General features: G+C 36.1%; 1 protein-coding gene across 2 annotated transcripts in view; it reads left to right on the forward strand.

The window, feature by feature from the left end:
- Nucleotides 1–17,618, forward strand: part of MAP3K15 (mitogen-activated protein kinase kinase kinase 15) — a 142,964-nt gene that overhangs the window by 44,397 nt on the left and 80,949 nt on the right. For both annotated transcript variants that reach the window (XM_074214296.1, XM_074214297.1), the window contains 2 exons: nucleotides 7,093–7,261; nucleotides 10,687–10,793. In XM_074214296.1, the coding sequence (XP_074070397.1) occupies nucleotides 7,093–7,261; nucleotides 10,687–10,793 (276 nt within the window). The remainder of the gene's footprint in view (nucleotides 1–7,092; nucleotides 7,262–10,686; nucleotides 10,794–17,618) is intronic.

Here is a 17,618-nt window from a genome sequence, read left to right on the forward strand (position 1 = left end):
GATAGTTTGCAATATTTACTTTTTTTTTTTGTAAGGCAAAGGGGGTTAAGTGGCTTGCCTAAGGCCACACAGCTAGATAATTATTAAGTGTCTGAGGCTGGATTTGAACCTAGGTACTCCTCACTCCAGGGCCTGTGTTTTATCCACTGCCCCACCTAGCTACCCCGTCAATATTTACTTTTGTAAATTTTTCTCCCTATTGCCCTCTCCGAAGATAACAAGGAACTTGATATAGGTTATATATGTGCAATAATGTTATGCATATTTCCATATTGGTCATGCTATGAAAGATGAATCAGAGAAAAAAAAGGGGAAAACCACAAGGAAGAAAAAAGAAAATTAAAAAATGTAAAAATAATATGCTTCAAGGAGCAGCTAGGTGGTGCAGTGGATAGAACATCTGTCCTGGAGTCAGGTGGACCTGAGTTCAAATCCAACATTAGAGACTTATAGTTGCCTAGCTGTGTGACCCTGGACAAGTTACTCTTAACCCCATTGCCTTAAATTAAAAAATAATAATAATAATATGCTACAGCCTGCGTTCAGACTCCATAGTTCTTTCTCTGAATGTGGTTGGAATTGTCTCTAATCAGTATTGCTGAGAAGAGCTCTTCTTTCTTTTTTCTTTTTTTTAAGTGGATCTGTGATTTAAATGATAGAGAACACTAGGTGATGAATCTCCTTCTACCAGTGCAGTGAGCTCTTGATCTTAGAGAATTGCTTGAAGACACAGTGTGCCTGTTCTAAGTAGGACTTACACCCAGGTTTTCCTGACTCTGGAGCTAACTTTCCAATCTTTACACTACAGCTATCTCTCAGAGTTTTAGAATATTAATTTTTAAATGATTCACAACTTTATTTAAAATTGCATTTCATGTGTTTATATAGCTAAAATACAGTTATATGAGGTATTAAAAGTTTTATTATTTACTTTGTGTCCTATTATATAAATATATCAAGACTAACAAATGTTCCTATAGTTTGTCATCTTTTTTATTACATGATGTATAATTATCAATATATTTACTCCCTGAGAGGAGTCAGCTAGGGTACAATGAACAGAAAAGTGACAGATTCAGATGAACACCTGTTTAAATTCTGCCTCTGAGGAATCTTGCACTAGGCAAATCATTTGTCATTGCTTTAATTAAATGATTCCCAAGACAAAAGTTTACAGCTAGGTGATGCAATGGATAGAGTATCAGGACTGGTGTCAGGAAGTCTTACATTTGTGAGTTCAAATCTAGTCTCAGACTTTTACTAGCTTTGTGATCCTGGGCAAGTCACTTAACCCTGTTTAACCTTAGTTTCTTCATCTATAAAATAACCTGGAGAAGAAAATGAAAAATCATCCAGGATTCTTTCCAAGAACACCCTAAATGGGGTCACAGAGAGTCAAATACAACAGAAAAATGTCAACAACAAAACAAAAATTTGCAGAGATGGTGCTGAATTACCAGGTAGAGGGAGTTCCCTCATCTGAGAGTTCCTGAATCAGTTAAATCAGAGCTCTTGTCTTGAACCTTTGCTTCATAAAGCCATGAACCACATTTCTGTTGAATTTTATAAGTCTTGGTTCTTTGTAGTTTCTTGGCATTTTCACTAATGATCAGGTTGATTAGAGAGCAATGATTTTGGATTATCAGATCAGAACTTAAAGTGACCTTAGTTCAAACAACTATCACAAATAGAATCAGCCTGAGCTGACTTAGTTCAAATATCACCTTTGATGCTATCTGTGTGATTTTGGGCAAATCACTTAACATCCCTGAAGTAATGTATCTTCATCTGTTAAATAAAAAATTTGGACTGGATAGATTTTGAAATCCCTTCCATCTATGAATGAAGATCAAGGGGGAAAAAGAACTATAAATAAATTTTAAAAGAACTATAAGTAAATTAAATAGTAATAGATATAGTGGGGGGAAAGAAGCCGTGGTGCTTAGATAAAAATAAGGGTATAATGCAGAGTAAATGTGATGAGATACTTCAGGTTAATGGAAATTTGATGAATAACTCTCACTGAGGAATCTTTACTCAGATCCATTTTCTTATTGTGGTTAAAATCTGCACAAAACCATTGACTTTGTTGAGAAATGGGGTGGCTATGTGTGTAATGGATTTTAGTCCCATTGCTGTTCTCCCTACACTTCTGCTGAGTCAGCTTTCTTCCCCTATCTATCTTCTCTCCCTGCCCCCCAATGTGACCTTTTCTAGGCATCCAAAATAATAATCTGTTTTTTAAGCTTAGGGAATTTGGAGAAGGTTCAGTGGGAAGCCACATGCTGAGCTTCCCTCAAGAATATGTCTCTCTCTGAGTAAGATAGGTTAAGATCAGAGAACATGATTTAGGCTAAATTATTTTAAAATATACTAATTGGGAAACTAATTTCAGATCTTTTGATGAATGTTTCTTGTTGGTATTTATGTCATTTTAAAAAAATTATTTAAGCAATGGAGTTTGAGTGACTTTCCCAAAGTCACACTGCTAGGCAAACATTATGTGTCTGAAGGTAGATTCGAACTCAGGTCCTACTGATTCCAGGGCCAGTTGCTCTATCCACTGTGCCACCTTGGTGCCTCACTTATGTCATTTTAAAATATGAATTCCCTTCTGTTCCTGCCCCACTGCTTTACTTTTCTTTGTAATTTGGTCTGTCTTATTTCTTTTGGTTCCCATTCTTGTTGGCACAAACACATACTTGTTTTCCTTTTCCTGTGTTTTTTATTCCTTTCATTGCTCATCATTTAAACCTTTCTCAAAACAATATTTTTAAGATCAGGGTGAAGGGATGATCTGCTGGTATGTTAAGGCAAAGGAGAAAAAGATAAAATAAAAATAAAAAATAAAATACTCTTCTTACACATTCTACTGTTCTAGTCACTTCCTAAGTCAACATCTTTCCACCTCTGCAGCGTTTCTTATATGCATTCCTTTCTACCTGCAGCCACTGCTCATCTCTTTGGGTGGACTATTATAGTACTTTGCTAACTGGTGTCCTAGCTTCATATCTCTCACCATTCCTAAAGTATGGGTCATTCCCCCATGCCATCCCTTTTTCTTAATGTCTCTAAAGGATCTTTATTACTTTTAAGATTAATTCTTTTCTTTTTGGTATTTATCGGTCTTCCTAACCTGGCCTCATTCTACCTTTCCAGGTTTTTCATGTATTATTCCCTGTCTGGTATTCTTTAATCTAGACACATTGACCAACTTGTTACTTTGTGCCCTTCCTTCCAAAACCAATGAACAAGCAACTATTAAGCCCTAACGGTATGCTCGGCACTGTGCTAAGCATTGTAGATACACATAAAAAGAATCGCTGTCCTCAAAAAGCTTACATTTTAATGGAAGAAACAAGAAGTACTAACATTTATTGAGCATTTTCTTGGAGTGTATGGGATTCAGGAAGGACTAACATCTTTGGTGTAAGGGTATGCTAAATATTTTCCAAGGCTGATAGTCTACTTTTGGTGTCTGCCTTCCCCCACCTTTCATCTGTGACAGCGTTAGCATGAGCAGCATCCACACCCTGGTAAACCCTCTTGGCAATTGGGCTAAACCAGACTGAGAATAAAGGATGTCTACCCCAAGCAACTTCCCATGGTAGAATGAGCAGATGACAAAGAGTTTGTTCCAATGGTCATGAAAGTCCCTGAAGCAGGCACTGTGGAGCCTTAGAGTTTGGCCAGACATTGAAGATGCCAGTGTTATCCACTACATCCCTGCCATCACCAGTTGTTCTGACTTTTGCCTTACCACTGAACTTTGTTAACTCAGGAAGAAAAAAAGAAGCTGATGACTTTGTCAAACTTTGCTTCATTTAAATCCATTCATGAGTTAAGACATCATTGATGATGTCATTGGTCTTCTTTGCAAACGAAGGACAAACAACAACTGAATGTCAGGTATTATGTTGAATGAGGGTTGTGGACAATATGTATGTATGGATGTGTGTGTGTATGTGTGTGTATATATATACTTACTGATTGAGAAAAGGTCAGGGAAAATGTGGACTGGGAAAAAACCATGTTATTTGACATCCAAGTTATCATTATTCATAATTTTGAAGTGAGTAGTTTTATTTGAATGATGATATTGTTGCCAGATTGCAGAGGCATAGAAGTGAGTGAGAGGAGAAGAAATGGAGGGATGGAGAATAGATAGCCTTTTCAATCTCTCTTACCTGAGAGGAGAAAGAGAGCTACAGTACAGTAGATAACAGGTATGGGTCTTGTGAAGGTTTCTGTTAAAGATGAGGAAGATATATATGTATTGGTAGATAGCAGGGAAAGAATCAGTAAATAGAGATTGAAGATTAGGAAATGAAAGAGGATGCTAGAGATGATGGGAAGAAAAAGGTTCAAGGGTGCACGTTGAGTTGTCTTTGGTAAGAAGAAAGTTCCTCTTCACTAGAGATTAGAATAAAAAGAGATATAAAGGGATGTGAGAAGAGGGGAGAAGAGGGAACTTTTAGAGAATGATCTCAGTGTTTTTCTATGGAGCCTGAGAAGTGATCAGGAAGAACTAACATGGAGGAGAAAAGATATTTAGAGCAGCTTTGATGACTGAAATAGGATATTGAGTATGGACCAATTTTTAGATCCAAATGCCTATACTGAAATTAGTATTCTTTTGTAGTGGACCCAGAAAGTATAGTTTCACGATTTTCTTCAGTTTCATTCTAAAGCTTGCGAGTAGAAACAAAGTAGGCAGTTGACAGGATTACTTATGGGTTGGTTTTTGACTGTAGTGTAGTTAGTGATAGGACAAGGGAACAAGATTCAGGAGGATTCAGAAGAAAGGGTGGAGCTGAATTGTCTCTCCAAGCTTAGGAAGGCAATGTAGCCTGTGAATATGTGATGGCCTAGAAAAGTAGTGAGGGCTGAGGACATGGAGAGACTACAGGTCATGGTGAAGAAAATGTATAGGTTTAGGAAGAAAAAGATGGAAAACCAAAAGGTTATGATCTGAAAAAAAATTCATTTTTGGATATTCTTGAACTCAGAAGAACTCATTTGTGGATGGGTGAGTGCAAATTGAAAATTGTAGCTGAGTGAAGTAGAAAACAAGGTCATGGGATTTGACTAGATTGAGGAAGTAGAAAAATAGGACATTTGAGGAAATACCACTGTGCATGCTAAAGTTTTTATTATGAGATGAGGTGTGGGGGGTGGTGGGGGTTAGATAATTCACTCTATTTTGGAGAATATTCTGGGATAGAGAATGGTAGCAGAGAATAGCTACCAGAATCTGGAGTAGGTAAAGATAAATTTATGTTATATGAATCTAAAGCAGAAGAGGTTGCCAAAAGATGGTGATAGAGAAAGAATCTCAGAGTTGAAGTGGGCATCAAGGCATATTTCCCTATCTTGATCATTGACTCAGAGAGAAAAATATAAGTAAAAGTACCCAGGTTGAGAAAGAAAAGCCAGTGATATAGTGAACATCCAGAGTCACTGAGTGCCAGAAAATGGAAGAAGCAGGATAAATGGGGTAAGATGTTTTTTCAGTTATGGAATAGCTGGAAGGAGTGGGTAGATCTGAGGTGGACGCTTCAGATAGATGGGAAGGAGAGAGTGGACAGTTAGGGAGGAAGTTCTATTCATCAGCAGTTGTTTTCAGTTTCACTAGGATAAGGAAGTATGAAGGATTAGGAATGATTTGGAATAATAATTGAGAAGTAGGAGGAACTGCTGTTGTATCCCAGACCCTCAGAGGGCCTCCTAGTCCCCTGGCTTTCAGTCCAATAGCCTAAGAAACAGTGGATCTTGTTTCTTAGCAGGTCTTGATCAAAGAGGCAGAAAGAAAAGAGGAGTGGATTTAAAGCAGCCTAGAACAGATTTCTCCTGGAGCTATGAGGAGGCAGAAGGTGGTTTTTGGTGTTGATCAATTTTTGTGGCATTACTTTTCTTCTTATTTAAGGCAATGAGGTTAAGTGACTTGCCCAAAGTCAAACATCTAGGCAATTACTAAGTTTCCTAGGCTGAATTTAAACTCAGGTCCTCCTGACTCCAGGGCTGGTGCTCTATCCACTGCAATACCTAGTTGCCCCCATTACTTTTATATGTATCTATTGCTTCCTCTTGTTAGAATGTAAGATCTTTGAGATCAAGGTCTATTTAATGTTTGTCTTTATGTATCTTTATATCCTCAGCACTTAGCCTTTAAAGGGCACATTGCCAATACCCAATAAATACTTGTTAATTAATTGGTTGTGTGATCCTTAAAAAAAAAAGCTTAGTGCGACTGGGGATGCCGATGATCTATGGGGAAAATGGTCCTTGATCATCTTGATTGAACTTCATGATGAGGGTTCTACAATATAGAAATGTGTGTTTTTTAAAAAAAATAGATGTTCTAATTTAATCTTGTGGCTTTGGGAAGGTGTATTGCTTTAGTTTGACTCTATTATATGTGGGGAAAAGAAGTATGCCACTCATTTTTCTTCATTCAAGTATACCACTCATTATTCTTCTTTAAGTCTATGATAAGCTAATGGAGACAGGTGTTCAGAGGTATAGTAAATCATATCTTCCTGAAGAAAAATGAGCTGTTTTGAAATTCTTTTCAAGATTGTAACACACTGCTCATGATTTCCTTACATTTATTTCTGAATATCTGTTGCTTTATGGCATGTGAACTAGCATTTCTTAAGGGCCTACTAGGTTCCAAGTACTTATGTGATCCATAATTTGATAATGAACAAGTTGTCTAATTTATATTGATATAGTTAAAGTTCATATCCATATGGTCTGTTAAGGTTTGTTCAACAATCGCATAAAGTTGCTTGTGAATATTCCCATCTCCCCTCTTTGAGTGAGAAAACTGAGCCTTTGAGAGATTGTTTCTTTTCTATAATTACATAGTATTTGTCTGAGATGGAATTTGAACTACCTTTTTCTGAGTCAAAGTATGATACTCTTGCCAATATGCTACACTGCCTCCAAATTATGTCAGCGTCTTTCCTGATATAAGTGGCTCAAGTCGTATTAAAACAGAATTCTTTCTTTGCCTTGCTTTATTATCTGAGTCTTCATATAGGTAAATGACATTGCTTTCCTTTTTTTCTCCCCCCCCCACTGCCCCAGTGCTTATTACAAGGAAACCTTATTAAATGACATTCGGAAAGCCAGAGAAAAATACCAGGGAGATGAATTGGCAAAGGAACTGGCCAGAATTAAACTCCGTATGGATAATACTGAAGTCCTGACATCAGACATTGTCATTAATCTGCTGTTATCATACCGTGATATCCAGGTAATGATTGACTTCTTAGTAATTATTGGGCCCCAATTATGGTACATTATTTGTTCACTTTAACAACATTAAATAACCTTATGGAGTCCTCTCTTTTTGTTGACATGGCCAGTAATATGTTTTTAAAGATGAGAGAAGCACATTATAAATGAGGAAATTTGGGTCTTTAAAGAGGTTGAGAGTCAGTTATAATCTGTCATAGAGGAGAGAGAATTTGTCATACCATGGTTAGCCTTGGAGGCAACCCAGGTCACATGTGATGATGTGTGGTACTTTTCTTGGAGACTATTTGAGAGAAATGATGCAGTGGGGACAGGAGTGAGTGAGTGTGTGTGTGTGTGTGTAACTCTGTTTTGATCAACATCCTCTATTGTGGAAAGATAAAATGGAATTAGGGATTAGTTAGTGGCTATAGATCTCCCTAAGACTGCACAGCTATTTTTCTGGGTAAGCAATAAAGAAGTCACACCATCTGAGACATAAACCTTTAGGGCAAAGAGGGTAAATGAGCTGTACAATGACATGATTTTATATTATTGAATGATTTGTTTTCCACATGTATGAGTCAACATGATGTAGAGGAAAAAACTAGATTAATCAAATGAAGTTTAAAAAATTTGAGAAGAGGTCTACATCCTATCCTATGGTAAATCACTGACAGGGTCCATGACATAGAAAAAGATTTAAAAAACCTAACACTTGGATTAGATGATCTTTAAAGTTCTTTTAAGATATCAAAATTATCTAACATTCTATGATATTGTAGAATTTGTCCACCAATCTGGGAACTCAGATGATTGACTATATGGTATTCTATAAACCCTGTGGTCATAAGTAGGCAAAAACCTAGATAAGGCATACTGCTCAAATGTTATGTATGTTTCTGCCCATAGTGCTTATAAACTCATTTCCTTTATATGTTTTATGTTTTTCTCACTGTGGATCTTTGCCCATTTTTGTGCTTAGATTTTTCCCTCCTTTTCTTTATTGAATTATTATTGCTCATTCTGTAAAACCCAACTCAAATGCTATCTACCTCATGAAGCACTTCCATGATCACTACCTTTCTCCTCTGACTTCACAAAGCATTTTGTTTTTTTCTCTCTAATGCAGATATTATGTGTTCTTAACCATCATAATTATTTGCATATGTGCTGAATCTTTTTCCTAGATTATAAATTCCATCAGGATAATGCTATATCATATGTACATTTTGTATTTCCCCAATCACTGTAGACTGTATGAATGAAGAAATGAAAAAAATTATCAAGCCTTTTTCTTTAGGTTCAACAGTTGGCTAAGTAGTGGGATGGACAGGTAAGACATTCCCTACCTTCAAAAAGCTTAGTGTCTAATGGATGAGACAGCATACATAGGGGAGTGACTTCCAAGGAAGGGTTCTTTATATGGTTTGGGAAGACACAGGAATATTGAAAGAAGCCATAGTGGTTGATTGATAGTAGCAATGGAAGTATGAATTTGATTCAGATGCATAAATACTTTTCTATATTGTATTGTACAGATTACAATATAAGGGCACAATGAAGTAGGAGAATATAAACCCACCTGCAGAGGAAATAGTAAGAAGATTACTAGAACAGAATGGGAAGCATGTCTAGGCCTTACTTGCCATAGTGGACCATGGTGAATTTGAATTGATTCATTAATCAGTCAGGAGAGTAAGGGTCCCAGTTTAAGCCTTCCAGGGCATAGTGATTAAACACTTACTAAATTTCTTGTTGGTGTGAAATTTTTAAACTAAACTTAATATAAATGAAGCATCTATTCTGTATAGTATACTTTTCTAGACACTGAAGAATTCCCAATCAAAATGGAAAATGAGACATAGAAATGCATTAAGCCAATTTCAAATAATGGATAATATTTGAAGCTTTTTACCAGTAAAAAAAATATCTGAATAGCTAAGAAAAATGAATTGTGATCTCTCCCTAAAACCTTTCTTCAGTTTGCTACCAGGATTGTTGTTTTGTTTTATTTTGGTCTTCTTTGGCTTCCCTATCCCTGCCACCCACATCCAAAGTGATATAATTTTTCCTCTTTTCATAATACTGTTGGTGTAATCTTTTGGTATATAGTAAAACCATTAATTATTGGACTATATTAGCTTCTTGCTAGGCCTGGTGAGATTTAAAGAGATGGGAGAACGTGAAAGATAGGGATTTGGTTTTCTTTAGTCTGGGGAACCTCCAATATATAAAGACTCTCTGCTTCTTGGTTCTAAGGTTAGACTAAATGAAAGAATAGTGGATGGATTTTTAGCAATGGCCCACTCAATCCACAAATCATGGTAACACTTACCTCATGAAATTATGGTAAGTTGAACTAAACTTAAGTTGAACTAAAAGGTACCATTGAGGCCATTTGATCTACATCCTTTTCAGATAAGGAATCTGAGATTCAGAGATTGTGGTTTGCCCAAGGCCGCAGTCGGAGGAAGAAAATAGGACCAGCATGTGAACACAGGTTCAATGACTCAAGGTCATGGACTTTTCCATGTTGTCCAGTTGTTTCTTTTTCCCATTAAATTGGGGAGAATTGAGATCTGTTCTGTTTGCTTGAGAAATGACTATAAGTTTGCCTGTGTATTTATGTCCATTCCATCAACATTTCTGATGAATAATTGCTATGCTCATAATTTTCCTTTCATGTTTTGGATCCATGTTTTATATATGGCAGGGTGCGTGAGTTTTCAATTCCCTCTTCTTCATTTGATACTTTATGGCTTGCCATTTTTGCCTTATTGTTGGTGTTAAGAGGTAGTACAGTAGATCACTGAATTTGGAGTTAGGAAGAGCTGAGTTTCACTTTAGCCTATTATAACTGTGAGCTGTGTGATCTTGGTCGAGTCGTTAACCTCTCTGTCATCCTCTTTTTCTTCAACTATAAACTGAGAATAATAACAGGATCTAACTCCCAGGGTTGTTGTGAGGGTCCAATGAGAAAATAATAGTGAAGTGCTTAATACAGTATCTTGCACATAATAAATATTTAAATATGCTTGTTCCTCTTGCTCTATTTGCTTCTTCAAGGAATTTTTTGGTTTCCTCCTTACTCCTGTGCCAAAATGAAACTGCTATTTAATTTTAATTCTGAGTTTCAGCAGAGGATTTTACTGAGGTCCTTTTGTACATAAAACCCTCCAAAACTGGATATTATTTTTCTCTCATCAACACTCAATTTGGATCATTGTATACCATGGAAACATTATGAAGACTGACAAATTGCCTTCTGTGGGGGGGGGGGGGGGGGAGGGAAGTAAGATAAGGGGGAAAATTGTAAAACTTAAAATAAGTAAAATCTTTAATATAAAATAAAATAAATCCCAAACTATCTTTAACAAACCAGTACCTTATAATAAATATCTATTGTTCTTCCTTTTCTACCTTACGGCATTTGGGTACTAGGACTATGATGCTATGGTAAAATTGGTGGAAACATTGGAGATGCTGCCTACGTGTGACTTGGCTGATCAGCATAATATCAAGTTCCACTATGCCTTTGCATTGAACAGGTAAGAATTATCATTTATATTTGAAGTTTATAAACTATAGAATCTGTGGGACTGTCCCCCTCAGGTGATAAATTTAGATAATTACTATTTTAAATTATTTATTTATTATTTATGTTTAATTTTTTTTCAAGGAATTAAGAAGTGAAACAATATCTCAAAAAAAAATACTTAGCCTAGTGTAGGATAGGATAAAATAAATTATAGACAAGGAAAGCATCTTAGCAACCAGTTAGCTTAGTTGTGGTTGGATACTATGATTTTCTTTGACTTGGTGACTCCTCCTAGGCCCTCAAAGTCTTCTGTTCACCTAGCTGCTGAGGTAGTAAGGTGGTGAATAGAACACTGGCCTTGTACTGAGTGAAGCCCAAGTTCAAATCCAGCCTTGAATATTTATAAGCTGTGTGACCCTGGGCAAATCACTTAGATCTCTGCTTGCATCAGTTTCTGCAACTGTAAAATGGGGATAGTAATAGTACCTGCCTCTTCAGGGTTGTAGTGAGGATTAAATGAGATGATGTTAATGAAGCACTTTAAAAAAAAACATATTTCTTTCCTTGCACTATAGATGCCCTAATAACTCTCATGATGAGAAGGACTTTGATTTAATTCAGTAAATATTCATTAAGTGCTTAAAGGAAAACAGGCATGGTTCAGGATGGGGAGACAAAGACAAACATGAAATAATCCCTGTTTCTAAGGAGTTTGCAGCTGATGAATAGGGTACAATATGTACACAGAAGAAAAAATATTGTCAGTCAATAACAATTGATTAAGCATTTTGTATGCTTTGAGCATTGAGGATATAAAGAGGCAGAATCACAGATTTTATTCTCAAGAAGCTCCCTTTTGAATTAAAAACTTGTAAACAAGTGTATATGTATCTTTCTCTACACACACAATATATATATATATATATATATATATGTATGTATATGTAAGTATAGATGCATGAAGTTTGTATAAATGTTTGGGATTTTGAGAGAAAAGGTTGGGTGGTGGTGGTGGTGGTGGTGGTGGTGGTGGGGAACCCCCCAGAAAAAACCTCCTGCAGAAAGTGAAATTTGAGCTGTTTTATTTTTGATCATTTTATTTCCTGTTCAATAGTGTTTTTCCCAATTACATGTAAAGATAGTTTTCAAAATTCATTTTTTAAGATTTTTGAGTTCCACAATTTTTTCCCTTCTTTCACCTCTTCTCCCTCGCTAAGATGACAAGCAGTCTGATTTAGGTTATACATGCAAAAATCATGTTAAACATTTCCATAGTAATCATCATATGAAAGAAGAATCAGGACTAAAGGGAAAAAAACAACAACCCCCCCCAAAAAAAGTGAAAATAGTATGCTTTGATCTGCATTCAGACTCCATAATTCTTTATCTTTTTCCCATCACAAATCTTTTAGAATTGTCTGGAATCATTGTATTGCTGAGAAAAACTCTTAAGTAGTCTACCATAGGTGATCATCACACAGTGTTGCTGTTAATGTGTACAGATTCTCCTGGTTCTACTCTCTTCATAATTTGAGCTGTTTTAAAGGAAACCCATGGTAGAAGTAGGGAAGGAAGGAAGTGTGCCAGAGAGAAGAGATATGGAAATAAGATTTGGAAGGGCATGTTCAAGGAAAAACAGAAAGGCCATCTTTCATCAGTCATGGAATATATAGAGAAGAGAAAAGTGTAGGAAGATGAGAAAGGATCAGATTCTGAAGGGTTTAGATAATTTACAGGAGGAGGGACATGAGCTCTAACATGGGGGGAGGGAGGAGGAGATGAAGGAAGGTTTCTCAGGTAGGTACCCCCTGGTCATAGCCTTAAAGGTGATCAGGAATTCAGAGAAGCAGAATTGAGGAAGGAATGCTTTTGGGATCTTTGTAAATACATGGAAATAGGAGATGCCTTGCTGAGTTGGGGAAACAACTGGTAATCTCATTCAGTTGGAATATAGAGAGTAAAAGGAAGTAATGTGAAATAAGGCCCTTAAATGTCAGATTTAGAAATCTATCTTTGTATAAAAAGTTTCAAGAAATTTGTTTTTCTTTCAATTGAGTCAGTCAAACCTTTTTCGAAGTACCTATATATGAAAGGAATTGTGCTGGGTTAGCACTGGGAAATAGGAGCTTGTTCATAGAAATAGAAGTCCCTGCTCTGAAGTGGTTTATATTCTGCTAGGGTTATACAACATGTACACAGAAAAGTAAATCAAGGTAATTTGAGGAGACAATGCTAATGGGCAGCTTGGTGGTTGCAGTGGTTGGTGCTGGACCTGGAATTACAAAGACCTAATTCGAATCCAATTTCAGATACTTCCTAGCTAAGTGACCCTGTGCAAGTCACTTATCTTCCGTTTCCTCATCCATAAATGAGCTGAAGAAGGAAAGTGCAAAACAGTCCAGTATCTTTGCCAAGAAATCCCCCAAATGGGGTTATGATGAGTTGATTTTAACTGAACAACAAAGGGCACTATCAAGTGAGATAAGGAAAGGTTACACTTGGGAGTGAAAAACTTAATTTTTAGGTTCAAAATAAAACAAATCATTTTAGGTTATACATGAAATTTATTCTTTAAGATTTATCATAAAACCTATAGGTGAAAAACATCACTAGAAATGTCAACCCAGAGCATAATGAAAGAAGAATATTTATAGAAAATATTTAGAGTCATAAACTTTTGGTGGCCAACCAGTCAGATTATAAATTAGTGCATAATAGTGTCATTGATTACTTTATGGTCCTCTTACCCATTCATAACTGTTCTTTGTCAGAACTGACAACAATTCAATTAGCAACAGGACTGGTAACTCAGATCGTCCTGACTTCAGGGCCAGTGCTCTATCCACTGTGTGACCATCATCAATTTATGCAAACAAATATATACAAAGGAAGTTATGTAAGATAAATAGGAAATAATTATAGGAGGGAAGGCAGTAGAATTTTGGGGGTATGTAGGGACCTCCTTGTGCAAAGGAACATAAAATAGGAAGTGAAATGATGAGTTTCAGGAACATCTGATAATTCATTTGACTGGTATGTAGAGTATGGTAAAATGAAATAATCTGGGGAAGGAATGTGGGAGAAAGATCCATGGAGGAACTTAAAGACCAGGTTAGGAGCAATGGGAAATCTTGAATGATTTTAAAGCAGGGGAATGATGTGGTCTGACTTATGTTTTAGGACTGTTAATTTGGTGGTCTTGTGTAGGGCTTTGAATGATCCTTTAGTTTTTGAAGAGCAATAGTATAATAAATCTTGATATATATATATATATATATATATATTAATGTTTATTCATTCTCATGACAAGTATAGATTGACTTTTGAATGAGGATACTCTCAGATAACCTGCTTACAAGGTTATTTGGGGTAAGATCTAAATACATAAATATTAATTATTATTATTGTTGTTGTTGTTGTTATTCAGCTATCAGATAGCAAATAACACACTCATATCTGTTGCTTCCTGGTTTACCTAAGCAAGAGACAACTTGGGGAATTCAGAAATAATTAATGCTAGTTGTTATGGAGATGCTAATAGACCTTGTAAGATTTGTTCTCAAAACTTGTCTGAATTAGTCAAGACTAAAAGGAAAATCCTTAAAACTTTATAAACCTTAATCAAGAGTTTTGAGGATGTATAAAAGGAGGTATGGGATTGGCTGAGCCTTTCTAACCTTACTGCTGATCTTTCAGAGTATGGGGCTCAGTACTTCACTTCTTCATCCTTTCCTATATCTTCCTTGGTAAAGGGAAAAGAAAGTGGTACTTCCTGCTTGTACTTTTTCAAAATAGCCCTGGGGCTAAGAGATTTATCTCAGACCCAGTTTGCTATCACTATTCTTCTGCCACTCCATACCCCTCCAATTCTTCATCAAAGGAGTCGAAAAAGTCCATTCTCCAACTTCCCAGAAAGACTCTGAGGAATCCTGAAGTAGTTAGTGGAGTCCTGAGCCTGGAGTCATGACATGGAGTTTCCAGTTTCATCTCAGCAAGTCACTTTCTGTCCTAACAGGTACTCTCTGTGACTCAGTTTCCTTATTTGTTCAGTGAGGAGATTGGAGTTGATATTTCAGGTCCTTTTCCAACTCTAACACTATGATCCATTAACTACTTAGGCTCTCCTTTGGTGAATTATTTCCTCTCTTCAAGGCTGTCCTCAGGGCAGTGAAAGATCTAGTCTTAGGTGACTTTTTTCCTTTCCAGTATCTCTGTTTGCTAAAAGGATAATTATTTAGAGATACCTCTCCTCAGATTTAAGAGGGAATCATTTAAAAAATATTTTGATGACTATTTCAGTATAATTCATTTTATTTGTAACCCTATGTATTTTATACTTTTAGAAAAACATTCTGTTTTCTAAACAGGAAACATTTCTATAAGTTTCATCAGCTTTCCAAAGGGGTACATGATTCCTTCCCCCCCCAAAAAAAAATATTAAGGAAACCCTAATCAAGAAAAAAGATTTTAGTTCAAATTTCACTGAAATTTTTTAAAGACTGGTAAGTCATCCAAGTCTTTTTCCCACACCCTCATAAATACATAAATGCTCATTTAATATTTAATTCATGCTTAATATTATCTGGCAATTGGTTTTTAAAGAGGACCCATTTTATACTAAAGTGGTATTTCTTCTTGTATGGTCTATGTTGTTCAGTCATTTTCAGTCATGTCCAACTTTTCATTACCCCATTTGGAATTTTTTTGGCAAAGATACCAGAGTAGTTTGCTCTTTTCTAGCTCATTTTGCAGAGGAGGAAACCAAAGCAAACAGGTTTGTGACTTAGTTATTAAGTCTCTCTTTTCAGATTCGAACTCAGGTAAAAGCCAGGATGGTTCCAGACTCTATTCACTCTATGTACAATGTATTTCTTTTTTTCTGTTTGGTGTATTTATTTTATATTATTACAATAATCTTGTTGTGAGAGTAAACATAAACCCCTCCCTCAGAAAAAAGATAGAGAAACCTCAAGAATAGTGAGAGAGGAAAAAAGTATACTTCAGTCTGTGTTCAGATTCCAATGGCTTTGTCTCTGGGATGAGTTGCCTTCTTTATCTCCATCAAAGAAATTGCTTCAATATCTTCCCACAGTCACTATTATTAGCTGCATTTATCTTTACATTATTCCTCCCCACTCTCATTTATTCTGTTATTTCCCTCCTTTTACCCTGAGTACCCTCTCCCACAATCTTCCCTCTCTTCTATCTCCCCCTTCACTCCACCCATCCCTTTCCTCTTATTTTTCTCTAGGGTAGGATAGATTTCTATACCCTATTAAGTATGTATATTATTTCCTCTCTGAGTCATTTCTGATGAGAATGAAGGCTCACTCATTCCCCCTTGCCTTCCCCATTCCACTTCATCACAAAAACTTTTTCTTGAATCTTTTATGTGAAATATCTTAGCCTTCTTCTTCTCCTTTCTCTTCCTCCCAGTACTTTCCTTTATCACCCATTGACTCCATCTTTATACCATATTATACCATTATATTAAACTCCCTCCTGTGCCTTGTCTATATATGTCTTTCTAACTGCTCTCATAAATGATCCTGTGCAATAATATGAATAGTTCAACATCATTAAGTTCCTCATCGTTAGTTCTTCTCACTCACTCCCTCTATACTTCACCTGAGTCCTGTACTTGGAGATCAAACTTTCTGTTCAGCTCTAGTTATTTCAACAGGATATTTTGAAACTCCCCTGTTACATTGAAAGTCCAACTTTCCTCTGAAACAGAATGTTCAGTTTTGCTGGGGAGTTGTTTTTCTCAGTTGTAATCCAAGTTCTTTTGCCTTCAGGGATATCATATTCCAAGTCCTACAAGCCCTCAATGTTGATGCTGCCAGATCCTGTGTAATCCTGACTATAGAACCATTGTTTGTTTCTGGTATCTTTTAGCATTTTCTCTTTGACTTAGGAGTGAGTTTTGGAATGATTTGGGAGTTTTGGAATGATTTGAGAGTTTTTCTTTTAGGATGTCTTTCAAGAGGTGATTGGTGAATTTCCTCATTTTTTTTTTACCCTCTGCTTCTTGGATCTCAGGGCAATTTTGCTGTATTATTTCTTGAAAAATGAAGTCTAGGCTCTTTTCCTGGTCATGACTTTCAGATAGCCCAGTAATTTTTAAATTATTTCTTCTGGATCTATTTTCAAGGTTGGTTGTTTTTCCAACGAGTTATTTCACATTTACTTCTAATTTTTGGCTTTTTTTGGAAGTTTTATTTCTTCCTGATTTCTTGCAAAGTCATCAGCTCTCTTTAGTTCCATTCTGAATTTGAAGGAGTTATTTTCTTCAGAGAACTTTTTTTTTATCTCTTTTTACAGCTGGCCAATTCTGCTTTTTAAGATATTCTCCTCATTTGTCTTTTGTGTTGCTTTTTCCATTTGGCTGAAACTGGTTTTGAACATGTTATTTTCTTCAGCATTTTTTTTTTTGTATTTCTTACACCAAGAGTGGTTTTCATGATTTTTTCTACATAATTCTTATTTCTCCTCCCAATTTTTCCTCTACCTCCTTTAATTGTTTTTCCAAAGTCTTTTTTGAGCTCTTCTATTGCCTGAGCTCATTTTCTATTTCTCTTGGAGGCTTTGGATATAGAAGCTTTAATTTACTTCTGAGTATGTATTTTGATCCTCCATGGGAACAAAGTAATTTTCCATGGTCATATTCTTCCTTTTCTTTTGTTTTCTCATTTTCTCAGCCTATGACTGATTTACAGCACTTCCAAGGCTTTGGGGGCTTTTTGGGACACCCCACAGGGATCGTAATTCCTCCAAGGTTTTTTGAGAGACTCTGACTGTTCTCTTGCCTTTACTCTGGTATGTGGATGATCAC

Source organism: Macrotis lagotis, chromosome 1 (genome assembly GCF_037893015.1).
Source record: "Macrotis lagotis isolate mMagLag1 chromosome 1, bilby.v1.9.chrom.fasta, whole genome shotgun sequence".
NCBI lineage: Eukaryota > Metazoa > Chordata > Mammalia > Peramelemorphia > Peramelidae > Macrotis > Macrotis lagotis.